Consider the following 22,156-nt stretch of genomic DNA (forward strand, 5'->3'; position numbering starts at 1 on the left):
CCTCAATTGCTTTGTAAAACTCCTTAGTTTTTATGGTTGAATATTTGCTTAAAGTTCACAGAAGTTCTCTGAAATCATAAGAAATTTAACTCACTTGAATAAGTGAGTAAATATTTTAACTATTTTCTTTGAATATGTGGAGTAGGTTGTGTGTATAACAAATATTAAATACTTCTTCAAAGTCATCACTGCAAGCTTTAAAGCAACAATATTTGATAACTGTAAGGTTTTGAATACTTTTGCAAGGCGCTGTATGAGAGCAATATGTACCAATAGGACTAAGGCACTTCAGAAACAATCACTGAAGACCACCATCTGTGAAATAGAACTCATCCAAACTTGATTTTGAAATGATCATTTCTGACATCATCGCAACATACTGTACTCAGATGTTTTGAACCTGTACATTGTTGTTGAAAACTTTCTGTTCTTAACATTCAATGGACTTCCTACAAAAACCGTATGTAAAAAGTATGTATTAATAATAATTCAAATTTAAACTTAAATCAGTTCATATTTTCATAATGGGATAGTACATGTAGTAATTTGAATAGTATTACTTTACTGATCACCACATTAACGTGTTAAATGAACACAATAAATGTTATAAAAAGTGGCATTAGTGACTCCACTCATTACATTTTAATCACGAGTATTAAAACTAGTCAAAAATTCTTTGAATATTTTTAAAAGCAAAGAATGGCTTTTACACAGAGAGATGGTAACTATATATTTTTTGTGTATTTTGAAATGTATTATGCGCTAAAACATGATATTATCATAACACGTGTATACTATGCTAAAAGTAAATATTCTTGCACTGTCTTAATGCATTCCAAACATTATAATACCGGCTGTTTGACTGACAGCTTAAGAACCAGCCCTCTCTGCAGTGCTGGTCAAAAATATAAATATATCCAGCAGCCACCCCCTCCTCACGGCTCTCTCCATCTATACCGGCTGCTGGTGGGCAAGGGTGCCTCATCAGCACAATAATAACGGGACACATGCACTGCTAAAAGACCACTGCCCTTTGCTTTTTCTTCTTTTTATTTCTAAGAGGGGGGCTCCACATTTCCTTTCTCGAGGTTTGTGACTGACAGCTGCACCACTGCATTCAAGGTCAGTATAACAAGTGTTAAGAAAGACAACGAAAAGAAGAAAAACATCATTATCTACTTTGTAATTCAGTGTCATTTGCATCACAGAATAAGCCTCATTTGTATGTATCACACTGTGTCTTCTTGCACCATCCATTTAACATTGGTGCTTGAAAAAATCTTGTGAAGACATTCAAGCAAAAAAAAAAGATTCTTATTAAGACTTTCATTGCAATGTCGAAAAACTAGATTTAAATCTTGTCAGTAACAACCGGATATTTGTCAGTGCAGTTAACGAGTCAGCGTTTCGGTTGATTTTCTACGGAATATTCCTAATTCTTACTTTTAAACCGGCTGTATTGCAGGATCACATAGCACTGCAGCAGCTGTATACAGTAATTCAGACCAACTGCAAAGCCTAAAATAGTCAAGGGGTGTATGGCGCAGCTGACTTAGCTGTTTCTTCCGAGCTTGTAGTCGTCGCAATCCCATTTAAGTAACTCGCACAGTTGCATGTTGAACAATATAGAAAATGTCCTCGGCTCTTTTTGAAGTGTAAACTATTGTTCTGTAGTGATCCCTGTCACTTATTTGCCTCAATAATAGCGCTAGTGCTGTCACTTTTTCTGTCATTTTTGGATGTTTAATGTTTAACAAATACATATAACAAATACGAATACATGCATGTAGTGAGATGACTTAACGGGTAAAATAATCAGGTAGTATTGTATTTTGAGATTTTGTCATAGAAAATTAGAAAAACAAAAAGTTCTAAAAACTTACATTAACATTCCAGTAATCATTTAAATTGCACACAATATAAAGTTCTGCAGAAAAATATTTTGAATTGGTAATATGTAATTATACGCATGTAATAATAATGTGTAGAGAACCACAAACATTATCTCTGAAACAAGCTAAAGTGGAGAAAGGAAACATACTGTAGTGACTAGAAATTGTAAAACTGTTGTCTAACACAGGGCATCATTTCAATGCACATGACTGATTTGTGGTATTTAACTAGGAATCATGTTAAACAACTTACCAAGAGTTTCAAATGACTGAATGACTGCACTGTACATTCAAAAAAAAATCTGTCCTAGAACTAGTAACTCTTATTCTACAGTGCTGATCCAACAGGTAATTATAAAAATGAGAAAGCACCTCTTGTTTGTGTAAAGTCTCCATAATTGATCATTGAACGCTAATACAGGTTTTAAGTTAATACAATTAAATAATTAATAAATATTAACTAATGCACATTGCTAGTAAAATCATCATACTAACACTTCTGTCATACTGTAGATATACAATACAATATTTTTCATATTTTTCTTGCCTTTTTATAACGTTAAGACTTATTGATGCTGTAGAAATAACACTATGTTAGAAACACTAAAAATAACACATATAATGTTCTATACCCTATGGATTTGAAACATGGATTTCATATTCCTAGTTACTAACCTAATGTTTCCTAGTAGTTTTTTTTTCAGAAATGTATTAAAATTGATGCACATTTATTTTGTTACATATCTATGATCTAGTACTGTATATAACATGGAATCACAACTGGCGTCTCAACTCAGTAAACCAAATATAAATAAATCAAGAAGTGTCAACATATTTTTTTTTAGTTTGAACAAAGTACTGTAATACATTCAGTATTATTACTAGTTCAAGATAAAAAAGTTGATAGATAAGCATTTAGCTTTCACCTAATAACAGGTTTCACACAATTCAGCAAAGGCAGTAGAGATAAATTAGTTTATCTGCCATATGTACAAGTTCAATAGAATTCTTACTTCGGCTGTTCTCTCAGGACGTGCACAGTACAGCAGACAACACAATACAACAGTCCTTTCAGTCTGGTCAGAGAAGTGTTTGAAAACTAAGTTTAGTTAATCTTGAACTGAAAATTAAACTTCCGTAAATATTTGTTGATCTTATATAACAAATATACATATAAATATGCTGTACAGTATATATACATGTGCTTGCAAAACCAGGCAGCTAAAAACAACAAGGAATATCTGTCATACAAAGCTGGATTATGAGGCTTCTAGTGACAAAAATAAAGCACTCTAAATTTATGTTGGCAATTACCCTAATACATCTTCAGACCTCCTGAATACAATAACATTGTTATTAATAATGTATTTTTCTGACAATGTTGTTCAGAGCAATAAAATCTGTATCCACTGATGCAGCTAAGTATATTACTGCAGCAATTTGAAGATAGTACTGTACTGTATGTTCTTAAAGGGTGGTTCTTGAAGGGTGGCCCGACAGAATGTGAACCCAAAACCTTCTCATTACAAGTCCATAACACGAAACACTATACTCTTGCCTATAATGTGCATGCCATAAAATAAGAAGTATGGTTTATATACTGGTGTTCCTTTTTATACAGGTATTCTGGTATTTCTCTCTCTTCTGGTGCCAACATTTCAAAATGGGGATTAAAGCTGCTCTTCCCAAGTATGAGCTGTATTTCTACACCAGTGTCCTGTCCCTTGCACTTCTCTGGGCTACTAGCTGGATATTCGAAGCATCTAGTGGTAAGTAGATTTAAAAAAGGAAAATCCTCCACATGTTCTTCAACAAGGACTATTGGTTTCTTCTTTTTATTTAGTGCTTTCAAATTTTGACAGTTCATGTCTTTATTTGAAGCTACATCAGTTTAGCTGTCATGAACATGACTTTGTCTTGTAATCTACAGAAGTAGAATAGCACTTTTTTTTCTGAAGGAAGAGACTAAACAGACTGCTGTGACAAAAGTATCCATCACGATTCCTCTAGATCTACCAGCAATGGAAAAATTCAAAGAAAAAGAATTCTGTGGAAGAAAGTCATTGAACTAAAAAACGTCAAAACATTATCGTGGGTCCTAGAAATCATCATAGGACTATATCATCTCAGTATGTTGCAAGATTTAAATGCTCCTTTATTTCAATTATATGTCAATTTATTTGTAAAAGAAATAATGGACATAGTTTACAGTATATTATTATTATTTTATCAAAATGTGATACATATAACAGAAGAATACTGATATTTTCTGTTTCCCTTTGGGTTTTCTGTTAAAAAGTACTTCCATCATTGACTCTGCTCATTCGGATTTAGTATAGTGTTATAGAGCTCCATTATAGAGCATGATGGCAAAGAAATAAGTTGGTTAGTAGTGTGATGTGCAGTAACTTGGCAGTTACCCAAAGGAATATACCTTTTCTCTGAGTTGACCTATGAACAATTTTTTAATCCTTCCATGCAGTTACCTATGGCAGACACCATAAACTAGACCATACAAATTGCACACCTGTTGATAATACTTTTGTGATATTTCTCCAGTGCTGTGTGTTACATGTTGATTCAATATATTAGAACAATGGCACTCACTTGTGGTCTCGGAGAGTCCTATAGGTCTTGAATATTGAACTTCAATTCCTCAATGACTTAAGACTAGGAACCAGTTATAGTTCGGACCAATTAAGTCAATAATTGACTGAGTTACGAGGAGAGATTAAATTTAAAGCACAAGACCTTCTGGCTCTCCATGATTAGAGCTGAGGTAGTAGAAAAAATGGTTCAATTTCTTCACTGTAGTAGAAGTGTTAGATGAAGCTGAAAGACACTTGTCCCTGAAGTACAGTAGCATCCAGACATAGGAAAACCTTTGCAAACCAGTTGCAACAATTAAACATTTATGGGGCTTCCTGAGTGGCTCAGCCAGTAACAGTTGAGCTCTATGTCCACAGGTTTAAGCCAGGGTGATGGCACAAGCTAACTGTAACCCGAATTCTCCAAGCTACAGCACACAACTGGCAAAGTGCCACTGATGATAGGGTAGGATATTTTGGACAGGTCTCTCTTGGCTCTCAAAACACTGTGTCCCCTGCGACCTCCTGAGTGCTAGCAGACATTTCTCTCAGAAAAAGACATGAACGAGCTTTAAAGAGATTCAAACAGGGCAGTGTTACAGTAGGGTGGCATGATGGTGCAGTAGTTAGCATTGCTGCTTCACAGCGCTAGGGCTCTGGGTTGGAATCCGAACATAGGATTGCTAGCAGCATAGAGTTTGTATGCTGTCCTTTTGATCGTGTGGGTTTGTTCAAGGTACTCTTTTCTCCATCAGTCCAAAAACTAACTGGTAGGTTAATTGGCTTCTGGGAAAACTGGACCTGGTGTAAGTGTCTAGGTGTCTGTGTCTGTGTGTGTCCTATAATAGACCAGCATATCATTCAGGATGTACCCCACCTTGAACCCATTGCTTGCCAGGATAGGACGATTCATAAACCTTGGAGGACTGAAGTTGCCCAATCCTGATATTGGGAATAATAACTTACTTCCTTCTCACTAGAGAGTATCATCATGTTTTCATGATTCATGTGATGTACTAAATTAGAAAAATAAATTAATTAATTTCCTTTTTAATTAATAAAAAATAATCCTTTTAATTCAGATCCTACGTTTAAAGTCTCTTTTGTGTTAAAACATGTGGTGAGTAAGCAAATGTACCTAATATTTCTAATAAAAAAGGATGTGAAAAGCTCACATTTTTCACATTAAACAGCAAAGGAAAATTAAAATCTTATGTCTTCCCAGCCACTGACTCATTGAACACCTTTTGTTAAAAAATGTTCACATTCTGAATTGCATTATACTGTTGTGCTAGAAGAACCTTTTTATTCTTGAATAGAGTAGACTATGAGGTGACCGAATACAAGCACTCAAAAAAAGGGTTAGCTTTCTAAAATGGCCTTTAGAAAGCTAACCCTATTGACATCTTCAGAATCACCCATGGAGTACAAAGCTGAGGATAGATATGAAAACTAAGGGAAAGTGCATTAAAACCTGAGAACAAGAAACATCTGTGGGAGTCTGGATCAAGATATCCAACCATGTAACTGAAGCCTATACCATTGTATCTTTCAATAACCAGCAGGACTAGATTCAGAGATCATTTAGCTTTGAAAAACCAAATACCAAAACTGAGCAGGACCAGCTTTGTATAGTTTCTGAGATTTGACAAGTACAGGCTACAGGGTGGTAAAATTGGTATCTGACAATTCTCAGCTCCAGGGTTTGATTGCAGACCAGGGTGCATTCCCTGTAAAGTTCACATGATCTCCATTCGGTACTTGGGGTTTTGTCCAAATGCATTGGTTTCCTACCATGATCTTAGTCATGCTGGCTGAGTAAGTTGGTATCTCTAAGTTGTCCAACTGCCTATGACCTGTGATGGACTTGTGCTCTATTCTTCCAGGATAAACTCCAAGTTGGTGCAACCTTTAACAGGAAGATGGAGCTTGCCGATAACGGACGGTTTTTCCTGATCAATATGAAAAACTATGGAAAATTTAATTTGCCATTCATTATTTAAAGTTTGTTAATACAATGAATGTCTTCTATTGAAAACATTGACATACTGTATGTGGGCATTTCTACACTGTATATGAAGTTACAAGAAATGTTCAGAGCTGCCATAGAATGTTAAATGAGTAGAATCCAATATGAGAAGTGCCAACCCGTAGGCCATGATATGCAACTCTGAGCCAGAAAGTAACCAGATTATAGGAGTGCATCTTGGCACTCTGTCACCATTATAGACTTTTGGAACCCTTCTGGGCTCCTACAATATACCAATGGTCCCCTTTCAGAGAAGCCTGCACAATCCCAGAACCAGTCCATCACAGAAGTAATGGATCATTATCTTCCAATTCTTCTTCAACTCCTGCAGGCCGACTCTTCAGGTCTTCTTTAATCCACAGGGGAAAACAGAACTGTATTTCACACTTCATTGGTCTTCTTCCAAAAAATAAATTTTTAACATTCCCTGGGACATGCTAAAACTGAACTGGGCTCATCCTCTCGATAAATGGTCATTTAGTAGGAAGATATGTCCCTCATTTCCTCAGAGATTATACCAGCAAGCTACACTGGCTTAAACCCATTGGCACCCAGTCTCCAACTATAATCAACCACTCTACCACTCTTCAGAGCAGTATAGAGGATTCATATTATATCCAAGAATAAAAAGTTACTAAATTCACCCTGCATCCTTCAATCACCTATTAAACTCACTCCAAAACAAACTCATACTTGCAAGTTTCTTCATCTCTTAAATCATTCAAACATCATTTGGGTTAGAACTGGAGTCTGCTGATATTAAATCATAGACATTCATTATCAACTCCTAGCCTAGCTAAACTCTCACCCAGCACTGCAGGAGCTTAGATACAGCCAAAAGCTGTATGGCCACCTGGGTGCTATTATAACCAAATATTAAATCCTGTGGAATGTGGAATTACTCACTGGACCAATCAAGTTCGTACTAGTGGCATTCCAGTCACACAAGGCACTAATCAGGCAATCAACCCGATGTGTCCAGTTTTCCCTAATGAGGGAGGCCCTTTCCAAAGCCTTGGCTTGCACCACCACACACAATAAAATTATACTTTAATTGTGAATGATATTGCATATGTAGACTTCAGTGATGATCGATACAATTTTAATTAAAATTCAGATTTTGGAAATAACTTTCAGTTTTCTCTGTAGGTCTACGTGTCAAGTGGCATGCTATGATGATTTGAAAGATGCAGAATTATTCCAGATTGTCTGTATAATCAGAAGACTAAGGAAGGTGGCCTGGAAGAAGAATTCTTCTAGACTTAGAAACTTCCTGGAAACATCTAAAGATTTGACACTGAAAAAAAATGGAATAGATTTATTAGCAAAACTGTGGTTAAATATTTAAATAATTGAATCATTTAAACAAAGAGCTCTTCATAAACTTGTATTTAAGTAGTAGTATAATTGTAAAACAGGAAAAATAACATTTATCTTTAGATATAAAGTTATATCATAATAAAACACAAGCTTTTTTACAGTAGTCATTATTCCCAGGAAGCTGTGATAACCCTGGCTTTTCCAGAACATCCTTGGAGATGCATACCTTATTGAATATTGTTTTAAAATGCAGGCATTTTTCAAAAGGATGATTACTCATAATTCAATATTTCATCATGACATCCACCTTTGTATATATATTTTTGTTTATGCTGTAGAATTGTGGTCTAGCACAGGTATGTGGTTTGGTTGCCACTGCTTAACATGCCTGGTCATATGATGAGTCATTGCCAATTCCCTTGTTGAGGAAACCTTTGCTTTTTGGTATTCTTGAGTAAATTGAAATTTCTATTCCTACTATAGAAGTGTAATACACATCAGTAATAAAAAGCAGAGTTTTGCATTCATCAGAGAATTGCATTATGGCCAATTGCATTGATAGCACCCTACTGAATAAAATAGTTTTTGGTGATTTTTGGCTATGATTTCTGAGTTATTTTAATCTTTTTCAAATTTCTTAAAATGTGAATGATGCAATGTGCATTGTGCAAGGTATTATCTTTGTGTTTGATGCAGAGGTTTTCCACCAATGCAGCTGACCTATGCAATATTTTATATTCTAGCCATTAGACAAGGACACATAGTGAGAAATTGTACTGTACTTCAGGAAAACACTATAAGACTATAGTCTTTAAAAGTACTGTTTAAAAACTGGATATTTGCAACTCAAACCAGGTGTTTATGTGGGCAATTAAAACTTAATTCCCATGATATTTTAGTGCTTTTAATTGCTAATATGCAAAATCATTTAACGTAACAGTATGAATCATTGAGTTTTTTGTGCAATCTGTTGTGAATGTGTTTTGATAAAGGGGCTCTGAGGATTTTATTCCTTAACAACAACAGGGCCCGGTTGTAGAGAAGGCTTGACAATATGCTGCCAACAGGAGGATCAACATAATTGTGTTCTCCCGAGACAAAGTTTTTGGTTTAAGTCATAAAACAGCTTTTTACAATTCAGATGGAAATGTTGTGGTCTGCTTTCTAAGGCAGGATAGGCTTTTGTGTTAATCTAAAACAAAAAATCATTGATTTTGACATTCATCAATTCTTTTGCTCTAGTCTAACTGAAAAAGTTTTTCAAGCTAAAAAAACAAAACAATTATCATCAACAAAGCATCAGAAATAACATGCATATGATGCACAGAAAATACATTCAGAAAAGACCATACTGGAGGACAAAGAGTTAATTCTGAGTCTGCCACTTAAATTTCAGAAAATATGAACAGGAAGGCATTCAGGGAAAGTGTCCAACCCGGATGGTATTACTTCGGTAGAAAAATGGTGAGTGAACTATATATAATACATTATTTCTCTAGGAAGAAGTTGATTTTTAGTAGATCATTATTTATATATAAGATATGGAAATAACATTAAGATATGAATTATATAAGATAATTTATAAAATGTAATGGTTATATGTTTTTAATTGGTAATTTAGAGTATATTACGTTTTACAAGTTTCCAAGTATTCAAAGTTAACCCAAGGGACTTTCTCAAAATGAAGATGAAACACAAACCAAAGTGCACGAGTGGAAACTCCAGTTTATGTATGTATTTCACATATTATATATTTTTGTTTTTTCCATCTCTTATAGGATGTAGCTGATTTTGAATGGGTGATGTGGTTTACAAAGTTCCGGAACCATATTGTCTTCGCTCTCTCCGGTCACGTCATCTTTGCTAAGATCTGTTCCCTTATTGCACCTCAGGTGGGTGCAGAATTCCTCTGACTTGAAACATTTAGTTTATTCTTTCTTCATGAAAACAGGTGCAGGTAAATTTGTGTCCAAGGAATAAGAGTTGAGCACAGCTGGACCTAGTCAGAATGTGAACAAAGACAAAGTCTTGCTCTGGACAAAATGATGTTAGGGACAGAGGCAGAAACGTAATCTTCACTTTACTTTGTACAGTACTTCACGATTGTCAAGGCATTTCAAAGTGTTTGGAAGAATGAATTGATTAAGACAGCAGTCCAAATGTAGTCTCCGATACCCATTATGCCGTTTTGATTGAACTAAGATGTTAATGTCTTAATTCAACTGATGTATCACCCAGCTGGTTAACATTGGGGTTTGGAAGTTCATCCCCTTGTTTCCTCTGTGGAACCTGCAATCCACAGAGAATAATGCAGGATCACAACCACCACAGTGAAATACAGAAAGGCAATCAGTCCTGGAGCTGCTACAATAACTGTGAAGGCTTGCTAGGAATCCGGAATCCTCCATACTCAGCGAATGGGATTCTGCAAATGCTCGGCAAGTCCTCATTGGCAGAAGATGATGTACCACCTTGGATATCTCAGTGACTTTTCTGGCAGATGCAGGCTGCAGTAGAATGAGATATCAATCATCTTTCCATGATTTCCAGGCAATTGTATCAGGATATGTGTGGAAGCTGGTGCATAGATATCTTCCTTTCCCAGCACACTCTCCAAGTCCTTGGTGACCAGGTAATGATAGCAGGAACAGGACAGTGATGCCAAGAAGCTCATAATCCATCTTGGAAGCTGCTGTTACATGGAAGGGTCATCAAGCACGTGGGTTGAGGCAGAGATGCATTTCAGCAGCTCTAACTGTGACCGATCAACCCTTTTTCGAATCTGTTCTATTCAGAATTAGTCTGGAAAAGGTGCACTAAAAACAGTTTTCTTCACCACTGCTGATTGGATAGCTACGTGCAGTGGGATAACCTTTCTGTTGTAAAAAAATACTCCAAATGTTAACCAAATGAATGGTTAACATTAATATATAAAATATAACATTAATATATTTCCCACATCTTTAATGATCTAAAGAAACCTAACTGATGTGAACCTCTAGAACAAGAAGACATGGCCTGTAGTTCTAAGAAGGCATAGGAAAACACAGAGAATGTTTTTGTATAGGGAAAATCACTGTATTTGAAAAGAAACTGTTGAAAAGGATGTGTAATTTATACCTCTCTCTCTTAAAATCTTTATTTCTGAAATTTGCATGAATATATAAAATGGCTTCACTATAATTTATAATAAAATAACAAAAGAATGCAAATTTCAATTAAAAGTCAAAACCGTCTGCCTGCCCATTCTAAAAATGTTAGTATATATGTTAGTTAATAAGTCTCAACATTGAGATTCATGGGCAACTTTTCTATTTACATAAGATGTAAACTTGCGGTCAATAAAAGTTACAAGTTCTTTTAAGTGTCTGCTGTTATGTAATTATTTATCAATCAATGTCATAGACAGAGTTTAAAAGTAGCATTGAGTGCTAGAATTGAATGTTAGAAAAGCCAAGGTCATGTATTTAGTCACAAATACAAACACAGATGAATAATCCTCTTAATATAGCAAATGAGCTGTAATACAGTCAACATGAGACAGTACCTGCTGTCTGTCGCTGTTAGTTTCATATCCAACTTAAATACCAATTCATCAACACATTATGTTTGTTACGTGATAGAAGATTAAGATGACTTTATTGTCCATATACAATTTCTTGTATTAGGAATTTGTCTTTTCACATACTCCAACTTGCTCTTCATGAGACACACAGACAGAGAGTGAAGCTTGGGGTCAGAGCGCAGGGTCAGCCATTTATACGGCACCCCTGGAGCAGTTAGGGTTAAGGGCCTTGCTCAGGGGCCCAACAGAGTAGGATTCCTCTGCTGGCTGCGGAATACGAACCGTCAACCTTCCAGCCACAGGCGCAGAACCTTAGCCACAAAGCCCCCCTTTCAAATAAAGATTTGAAAGATCATTTTAAATCTTGGAAACTTTGCTGTGGTATATGGTAAATTGTTGGTAAAGCATTAGCACCTTTGCTAAAAATATAACTTTTAGAAAATTCTCTGTAATTGAATCTCCCGGAGAACATTTCACTAGCTATCACAAAAAAACTTTGCTATCAATCATATAAGGCAAAGCAGAATATCCTGCCCACTGAAAAAAAGCAGTATTCTCTCAGGAAATCACATAATATAAACTGTAATGTAAATAAATCATATTGGGAAATAAGAAAAAATAAAGTTGCCTTTATGTCTGCTTGTGATTTCAACTTTGTTGTTTTACTAAAACTTTTAGGTTGGAGCTTTTTTCTATAATGATATTGTTTAGATTCTCCACAGTAAGTAAGAAAGCCCTTTAAACAAACTTTGTTTATGTTCGATTTAGCAAATGTAATAGAAATTCATTGAAGGCTTAGATTTTAGCCCTGTCTTATAAACCTCCTAATATTTAATTTAAAAAATCATTCCTCTTCCCCACAGCACAGATCCATCCTTTACATGATCTATGGGATGCTTGCTGTCTTCTGTACCATGGGACTGACCTACATGATGTTGATTTTATCCCACTGTGTCCTGCTCTACAGCCTTGCACTATCCAAACAGAAATGGCTGTGTTTTGCTGGTGGCCTCATTAGCCTGGCTACTTTCAGAATGGAGCCTTGTAGTTCCTGGCAGGTGGGTCATCTGCATGTAACTTTCTAAAGTAAACTTCATTTACTATAAATCTCATTTATTTCTCTCATATGATTCTTACACCATATTTTCTTACATTAATGGGATCATTAAGGAGAATGGAGACACATTACAATTTTTAAAGAATTCTGTTTTTTTCTTCTGTTTAGAGTACAGATCAATGCTTTTGTATTTTTTTTTTCTCTAGAGTGGATTTGTCTCTGGTACTTTTGAACTTCATGATATTCTGTTCTATGGAGGAAGTGGGTTTACTATCATGCGCTGTATGAGCTTTGCCTTGGAGAATTATGAGAAGAAAGATGGGAATTACACCTTTCTGGACCTGCTCAAGTACAACTTCTACCTCCCCTTCTTCTTCTTTGGACCCATAATGACTTTTGATAAATTCCATGTTCAGGTGGGTGATAGGATGGCTGATCTCACACCTAATAATGTATCATATTGTAGGATTTGTGTAACCAACATGTGGAACTTTTTGTCCTCACCTTCACAAAAATGGTGCCTTTTCCTGTCCACCAACTACCATATACTCACTGAATATTTGTTTTCTTGGTCTTGGAGCCATTTTGAAAAATAAGTATGAAGAAATTTCTTGGAACTCTATGTTGGGTTATATCAAGCTCAAATGATTGGGCTGAAATTTGAAGGCATTGACAATCTTTTTGTCAAGGCTTAATCAATTATATCTTCTCGGACCGTTATAGAGTACTAAAAAAGAGTTCCCCTGAAAGTATTTAGTAACATTTCATGTTCTCATGGTGCAGTTTTACAGTACAGACATAAGGATGAAATAGTTTATTAGTTTTCTTGTATTGCTTTTCAAAATAAAGCAGGTTACCACTGTGAATGTATTCTGCTTAATAATCTTAACAAGGCATGGTGTTATGTCCTCAGCTATTATCCTTGCCAGGCAGTTTGTGCTATAGCAGAAGTAGCTGTATCACCTACAAACACATATCCAGTATCACACATACTGTATACATGACCCATCAGGCTTCTTCAGAATCACTCAGGGAAGATCATGTGTAGGTACTGTAGTCGTCTTATTTACTGCATTGCAGAAAATGCTCTGTCATTTAAATCAGGGAGAAAGGAAGGAGCCTACCATTTCAGGAAGCATGTGAGAGCAGTGAGGATCAGAGATGGGAGATTAGCCTACCATTTCACATCTCCCGGTCATAATTTTCACTGACCTTTCTGTCGGCATCCTTTACAATGATTTCAGGACTCCTACACCTGAAAGACATCAGAAGCCAAGATTATCCTTAAACTCACACCTTCCCCCTTCTGTCAGTGATAGATTAATTTGTTTTTAGAATCTCTCATTCATTTACGGATTTCAGCTTTTCACACCTCTCCCCTATATCTCCCTTGGTTTGAACACACTTTCTCACTTACTCAATGTTGTTTTTTCTTCTCATTTCTCAGTGCGGTATCAACCTTTACTTGTTCCTTCTCACAGTATTTAACAGGGTGTCGTTTTAACCTCCCTCGTTACCTTGTCCACATAAACAAATTAGGTAGTTTTGACCCCTGTGAGAATAGATGTTAGTAGTGTGTAATTAGATATCTCTGTCATCTATCACACGTCATCATATCACTATTGCAGTTCTGTATTTCATCACTGACAATATTACATAATAGATATCTGCTCTGAGAATGTTTAGGCTGGAACATTTACTGGTTGTTGTTGTCCATTTTTTGCATATAGAATGTAAAAAGGAAACAACTTGAGATTATCCAAAACAAATGTTTTAAGATAAGCAGTATTAAACCTGACCTTGTGAAAATCACTTCACGTCATCATATATAGCTATAGTAGGAAAAATGTTTTTTTTTGTGATTAACAGGCCAATAACCCTGACTTGACTCGGAAAGAGAGAGAAATGTGGAATATCAGGGTCCATGCACTGGTACACTTAGGAGCCATCATTGTGGTGGATGTGTTTTTCCACTTCCTCTACATTCTGACCATACCTTCTGACATGAAACTTGTGAAGCAACTTTCGGACTGGTCGCTAGGTCAGTGACTGATCTCTTAAAGTAGAATTTGTGAGTATACTTACATTGAACATATTGATTGAGGTTTATCAAGGGTGTACTGTATATTATTTTATTACTGTTATTGTTAGTTGATTTAATGTTAAAAATAGAATGGTATACCTTTTATTGTTTTTTGTTTGTTTTTCCTTCCAACAAGTATCTTTTCGTGTTTTTTGTGGTTTTAATATTCACTGTGCGAGGAAGCCTAACCTCTTCTTCTTGATATGAATCAATATGCCTTCTCTTGTAAAACAGCTGGCTTGGCGTATTCTAACTTGGTGTATGACTGGGTGAAATCTGCAGTGATGTTTGGGGTCATAAACACTGTGTCCAGGCTTGACCATCTTGACCCTCCTCAGCCTCCTAAATGTATCACCATGCTCTATGTCTTTGCTGAAACGTAAGTGTTCTCCTTCGGGGTTACATTTATGCATAATCTCATTCAAATATACCATTCATCATCTCTCGGGACAGTGTTATCATCATTGACATCTCCAAATGTGATTCCTATAATTAGTCCAGTACCATTTATGGCCTGCTTTAGCCAGCAATGGTCAGGGGTTACAATTATACCAAAAGCACATTAAGCTTTGCAGTTCACATGTCTAAATTGAATTGAACTGCATTTACACTATCCATACACCTTATAATAATTTCCATACACCGTGCAATTATGTCTGCAATTTGTACCGACAAAGCAAAAAGGACCATATTCATAGATTTTATTTTGCTCATGCTTAGCTTCTCCTAAAATTGAACTAGCAAAATTACATTTTTAATGGCCACAATCCCACAACTCAAAATCAACAATAGCTACACTTTGCTCTGATTGTCCATTATTTTCATATCCACTATCTCTTCCTTTTATCATGGCCCCCTGAAGAATGTACAGCAGGGAATTCTGACCTGGACATTTGATCATTTTCAACATGCCATCTGGTGGCATTCCCCACAGTCACTCAGAGAGCTGAACTCTGAACAGATCTCCAGGAACAACAAGTCAACAAGTCAAGTATCTCTGAGGCTTTATGAGCTCTTTAAAAGTAAAGTTAAGCCCAGAAATGCTACCAGCCCTGGAGAGAGATATCACTATGACCGCCTAATCTTGAATTTGGAAAACTGTTAAACACACCCCGAGTGCCAGTTCTGTGCCCATCACTGTTCATTGTATTTTATATTCCTTTCAAGACTGAAATCACAATTGTTTCCTATGCAGTTCCAGTTGTGCAACTGATCAACCATTTACAGTATGTGCCACTGCTTAGGGGAGTCCCGTTCAAGATCTCTATGCCTTTGTTAATTGTGCTGCCTGAGAGTCTCCTTCGTTCATTCTTCATTCTTATTCTCTCGCATCATTCTTATTGTCTTGCAATTTATTGGGACAGTTTGAACGATGACACAAATGGCCTTAACATTCAAAACCATTTGCTACGATATCATTTTAATTTCATTATTAATGGGAAAGTCTCCTTCCTGTCCAGTCAATAACTAATCATTATTTTTTAACTTTTTCATTTTTGTATATGTTAGATCTGAATGGTAGAATGATGAGAATAAATTCACTGCATCTGACCTTAGAAAGCTCACAATTTCTGATATGTTTTTGTCATGTAAATACCACTGTGCTGGACTAATACATTAGCTAACACATTATTTTTCCCTTAATGGAATGTACAGTCTATATTATGATCTACTGCATATTATGTTAAAGTACAGAATTTCATATACTGTACAGTATATGAAAGGAAAAATATTGAATGCAAAATGTAAGTGCTGCTAAAACTCAAATCCCTCTTGTTTCCTTTACAGACACTTTGATAGAGGAATAAATGACTGGCTGTGCAGGTAAGTAAAATGAAAAAAAAATCCCAATTCTGTAATACATAAAATTCTACAAAATATGCAGTAATACAGCTTTTGTTGCCTCTTTTCTGATCAAAGGCTGACACTATATATTAAAAATGAAGCCTTTGGTATGATCTGGTCAGGAGATAGTTGTTTTTTTTAATGACCAAGCTATAGGGTGGTTCTGAGAAGTCTTACAGATGTTCAGTGGGAAATAACCTAGAAGGTTAATTTGGAAATGAAGTGGTACAGTATGTACAGTATTTACATACAGGTATAAACATATATGTTGAGCTCTTGAAATTCATATCTGATGCAGGTGGCATGGTTTTGGGGAGTGTTTTTACCTCACAACTCTTGGGTCCTGGGTTTGATTCCAGTTATGGGTGCCTTCTGTGTGGATTTTGCATGTTCTTTACATATTTATGTGGCCTTTTGCTGGGAGCTCTGGTTTTCTCTCACTTTACAAAGACAGGCTGTGTAAAGCAGTGGGTGTTTCTAAATTGTGGATAGGTGTTGTGTCCTGTGATTGACTGGTGTCCAATCCATAGTGTAGACCCACTTTGGTTTCTGACTTTTAGATAGAGGATGGATAAAAGTTGATTTTTTTTCACTACCCTTCAGAAAAAAGGTACTCTTAGAATACCGAACAGGCCTTTATTTCTTACTGATTTTTCAATAAAACAATTATTATCACATTTTGAGCTAATTTGACAATCAGAAGTATCCATTCCAAACCTTTAAAGTTCAACTCTCATTATGTCTGTGGAAGTCTCTATGTCTGTGGAAGTAAAAGAAACACCAACAATTTAGAACTGAGGTTCAGGAGGCATATTAGATCCAAATCTCGCACACTTCTGCTCGCCTGTATATGTAAGTCTTGCACCCAAGTAGCTTTCCTTCAAGAATCTCTCACACCCTCCCTGCTTCCCTATCTACACCCTTTTAGCAGCTCCCTAGCTCAGTCCTCGCAATAATGAGGGGTCTGTCCTCTCAGTTAGGCTGCCATACCCTTAGATAGGTGAGCTATGCAAAAAACTTCATACATAATGTATTCATCTCTATATCGCATTTATTAGGACCTCACCGAACTATTGAAATCAGAACAACTGAAGTTAATGCAAGCTTCAAAAGTGAGAATAACATAAAACCAAGCTGTTCTTTTGCCTGACATGAATATCTTAAATGTATAGTACATTCTCTCAGTTTACAAAGCATATGTGTGTGTAATCCATCAAGGAAAATCCTAAATTCCATTAAAAAAATGCCATTTTAATCGACAGGTATGTGTATGACTACCTTGGTGAAAACCATGACAACATTTTCAAGGAACTAATGGCTACAGTATCAACTTTTGCCATCACTACGCTGTGGCTGGGTCCATGTGAGATTGTGTACATCTGGTCTTTTTTCAACTGCTTTGGTCTGAACTTTGAACTGTGGGTGGCAAAATTTTTCCAGCTGCAACCATTTGCCTCAATAGAGGTGAGTAGTTAATGAAGACCTTTAAGTTTCTTTCTGTCAGTCTTGGTGTCAGGAAATACAAATACTTGCCCGGCAGTGTTCAAAACAGGTTGAGATATTTATGATTCAGAGCGATTCGTGTGAGTACACATGTACGAATTAAGTGAGGTTTCTAATTTGTCTTGTAGTGAAGTCCCTTCTAATCAATGTAAATAGATTCTATGATTGCCTGCAGTCTTTTGCATAATGAAGAATTTTGAAGCAATATAGAACTGCTAGAATTTCAAGTGTTTTGCTTCTTTCAACATTTCCTAAAATTTCAGCAAAATCATTATGACCAAAATACTACTAGTGTTTACTAATCTCAACATACTTTAATTACTTTGCTACATAACATTTTCTGTCGCTCATTTAATTCTTTTCAATCCAGACACATAATCAGCACATGAATTCTGTGGAATGAAGGTACTAAAGGCTACAATTTTATAAAACAATTTAAAAATTTGACAGTATTCTTCAATTATATTGAGTCATTATCAAGAATAAAACTACACTACAATGAGGGTGATTCCATAACTAAAGATATTTAGAAGGAAGGTTGTTTTGCCACCTACCAGACACTGCATATTCTGTCTCTTGTGCACCTTCAAAGTTATTATTCCTACAATGTCACAGTTTGCTCACTTCTTTGGCTCTGGGCTCCTCAACTTTCCAAGGACTTCTGACTGTACTGTATATTAGGCGACCAAACCTTTTCAATGGTAGCCTCTTGTCGCTCATTTAATTCTTTTCAATCCAGACACATAATCAGCACATGAATTCTGTGGAATGAAGGTACTAAAGGCTACAATTTTATAAAACAATTTAAAAATTTGACAGTATTCTTCAATTATATTGAGTCATTATCAAGAATAAAACTACACTACAATGAGGGTGATTCCATAACTAAAGATATTTAGAAGGAAGGTTGTTTTGCCACCTACCAGACACTGCATATTCTGTCTCTTGTGCACCTTCAAAGTTATTATTCCTACAATGTCACAGTTTGCTCACTTCTTTGGCTCTGGGCTCCTCAACTTTCCAAGGACTTCTGACTGTACTGTATATTAGGCGACCAAACCTTTTCAATGGTAGCCTCTTGTCTCTTCCCAACAAATATTAAATACTGTATTCAGCCTCTGCTGAAACTCACCCCAATGGCCTTCAATCCTTAATCTATTTCTTTCTTTCAATTTCACATTTATAATTGGTTTTACTGTATTTTTTGTTCACTGTACTTTTTTTATATGTATAATTTTTGTAAAGTGCCTCAAGAGTGTTCTGCATTAAAAAGCACTATACTGTATAAGAAAAATAGTTGATTGGTTGAAATATTATAGAAAAGACAAGCTTTTAGCCCCTATACTGACACTTTACAACTATAAATGAGATAGCAAAGAACCTTCAGTTTGAATATTCAGTAGGAAGAACCATGACGGTTATATTTTTATTTCAATGGTAATGAAGATTTGAAAGAATCATATTTGGTTGTATTCACTGCTGTAATATGAAAGGTAATTTTAAAATGATACAGGGGATAATGAACAGGGGACAATGTGTTGATATACTGGCTATGAAATGTAAATGTACAGTACTAGAATTGCAAGCCATTGTTTCTACTACTGCACCTACAGTACTACTACGGCAGCTATTAGTACAAGTGCTATGACAGCTACTCCTAACATTAAGAAATGCAGTGCTGACTTTGCTATATTGTGAACTATTTGTAATTATCTTCTGCCCACAGAAGGCAATGTCTGAAGCCATGTCTCGCAGGATCAGAGGAGTGTTTAATGCAGCAAACTTCTGGGCTATTATTCTCTACAATGTCCTGTCCCTCAACAGCCTGGCGTTTGCTAAACTGGTTGCTAACCGACTGATCATCAAAGGTAGCTTATCTTTCCTCTAAAACTGTTTATTACATTTGTTCCTTCACTTACAATACTTAAGCATAAGGCCATTTACCTCACAGATAAGGATCCTAAATTTCCTGACTGCAATTTCTGCTTCTGGAGTCATGTTCATCAAGTATAGCTGTTCAGATCAAGTCATCAGGTCCAAGTATCAGTTTATTAGTGGACACTCTTGAGGGGAGACATTCTTAAAGCTAATTTATGGTAATTTTCAATTGGTCTCCTCATTCAACACATCATAACTAACAGTTAACAACTAAAACAACAAAGAAATTATGAGCAGTGGTTAACAAGTTTACATTCCCTGATATTTAAATTAGTGTTACTGATGGGTAAAACACTCCTGAATCTTCATCTTTTAACAGACATCCCAACAGTACATTTTTACTGAGTGAACAATTCATGTGTTTCTGTAATTAAATATTCAGTTCCTATGGCTGCAGCACATCTTTACCAATTAGCATAGTTAACAGTTTTAGTAAAAATATATAGTAGCATATTATATATGCTGCTACTATATATAAAAATATATAGTAGCAGCATTCCTTGTGATTGTTGATGATGCTTTTCTCCTTAACCATCAATATGACTGAAGCAATGTGTAGGGGAAGGGAAAATAAATTCTAATAAATTTAGAAGAAATTCTCTATTACAGCAACAATCCAGAGAGACATTTGTATAGCAGGGCAATTTCAGTGAAGCACCTTACTTGAGGGTACAACACCCGCACATAAACAGGGAACAGTCTGGAGGCCAGAGCCCTAACCTGCCTGCTGCGTTGCTAAAATGTTTTTAAAAAGGTGAATGACTGGGATTTAGCTTTTCCTCTCAATCCAGCTAGTAGCTAGTTAGCTACTTTCCCTTGCCAGACTCTTTAAAACATCTGTCATAGCCTAATATTTCACCATTGGTCTTCTTCAGCTTTTCCATTCAATAGATAAACATGGTAGAAAGGTAAGAAACTTACAAACACTATGAAAAAATGTTTGTTTTTTTTAGCCCAGAAAGTGTGTTTTGGAAGTCTGTGGCCATCTTAGTTTTGTATTATTATTGATTATAACACAAACTATAATTATAATAATAATCAGTATCATCCTCGCCATAATTTTCACTCAACCAGATAAGTCAGTTGAAAACAGTCTCTCATTTACGATGATGACCTGGCTGAGTGGGCTGCCAGAAATGACATATCTGCTTCTTGTGCTATAAGTAAGGGTGAGAGCACATATTGAAATGTTGTCCTTTCTCACCTCAGAAGATCATTTGAAAGAATGTGATGGTTTTCTGATGACTGGTCATTCTCCACAGGCTTCCCATTGTCCACTCTGTCTGTCCTGTTTGTCACCTACTGCGGCGTGCAGCTCATCAAGGAGCGGGAGAGAAGGCTGGCCCTGCAAGAGGAGGGAGCCGCAAAGGAGAAAGCCGAATAATACCGACCTGGTTGCCAGCCTCTTGACTACTGAATTCCGATTGCACTTTGTGGCACTACACTGTCTCTTCTGCGAAATCTCAATCTAGGGTCACTATGTATGGCTTTATTGAGTCCATATTGAAAATATAATGCACACCTACTGTGCATCATTCTGAAGTGCACTTGCTGTACATAAATGTCGTGGGCCCCTAAATATATACCACTTGATGCTTTTATTTTTTTTAACATGAAGTAATGAAGAAGATGTCAATCGTTGGCTTAAATATCTGCCATATACTATATAAATTAAAAGTAATATATTAAAGTTTATGGTCTGTGTGTGTGTGCATTGTTTTATTTTTAATGGGGTGTGACGGTAGTGAGCACTGCCATCCCACACATCTTGGGTGCTGGGTTTGGTGCTTTTGTGGAGGGGGGGTGGGGGGGGGCACCATCTGCGTGGAGTTTGCATTTTCTTCTCACGTTCCTGTTCGTTTTCTTCAGGTACTCACCCTTCAAAGACATGCTGACTAGGTTAATTGGTTTCTCTAAATTGTCCCTGTGTGTGCACACCTTGTGATGGGCTGGTGGCCAGTCCAGGGTATAGTCTCACCTTGAACTCTAGATGGGCTGGTTTGGACACAAGCTTCTCATGACCCTCTATTATTGGATAAAGCAACTAGGAATAGTAGAAAGATAATTTTATTACTTTATGTACACAGATCTATTGCGCTTGCTTTTTTTCTGCTTATTGCTGTATACTGTATGAAGTTACATCACAGTAAATGACACATTAAGTATTTTACACAGACTCAAAGTAATCTATTCTTGCTTACTGTAAATAGCTTTAACACTGGAAAAAGTGAGCAATTTTGATAAAATAACTTTAGAATTCTATGCATGGAACCAAACTTTGCAAGGAGAACTTAAACCAGCATAATTTTCTATATTAATCGCAGTAAATCACAATC

General features: G+C 36.1%; 1 protein-coding gene across 1 annotated transcript; it reads left to right on the forward strand.

Annotated features, from left to right (window-relative positions):
* Positions 1 to 927: 927 nt before the first annotated feature.
* Positions 928 to 21,512, forward strand: hhatlb (hedgehog acyltransferase like, b). Its single transcript, XM_088918975.1, has 12 exons — positions 928 to 1,122; positions 3,514 to 3,661; positions 9,226 to 9,293; positions 9,608 to 9,721; positions 12,258 to 12,452; positions 12,658 to 12,867; positions 14,321 to 14,492; positions 14,769 to 14,913; positions 16,323 to 16,358; positions 17,642 to 17,843; positions 19,609 to 19,750; positions 21,083 to 21,512. Exons 2-12 carry the CDS (start codon positions 3,556 to 3,558, stop codon positions 21,202 to 21,204), a joined length of 1,512 nt encoding a protein of 503 aa, XP_088775101.1. The 5' UTR covers positions 928 to 1,122; positions 3,514 to 3,555; the 3' UTR covers positions 21,205 to 21,512.
* Positions 21,513 to 22,156: the final 644 nt, after the last annotated feature.

Source organism: Atractosteus spatula, chromosome 6 (assembly GCF_055471065.1).
Source record: "Atractosteus spatula isolate fAtrSpa1 chromosome 6, fAtrSpa1.hap1, whole genome shotgun sequence".
Lineage (NCBI taxonomy): Eukaryota > Metazoa > Chordata > Actinopteri > Semionotiformes > Lepisosteidae > Atractosteus > Atractosteus spatula.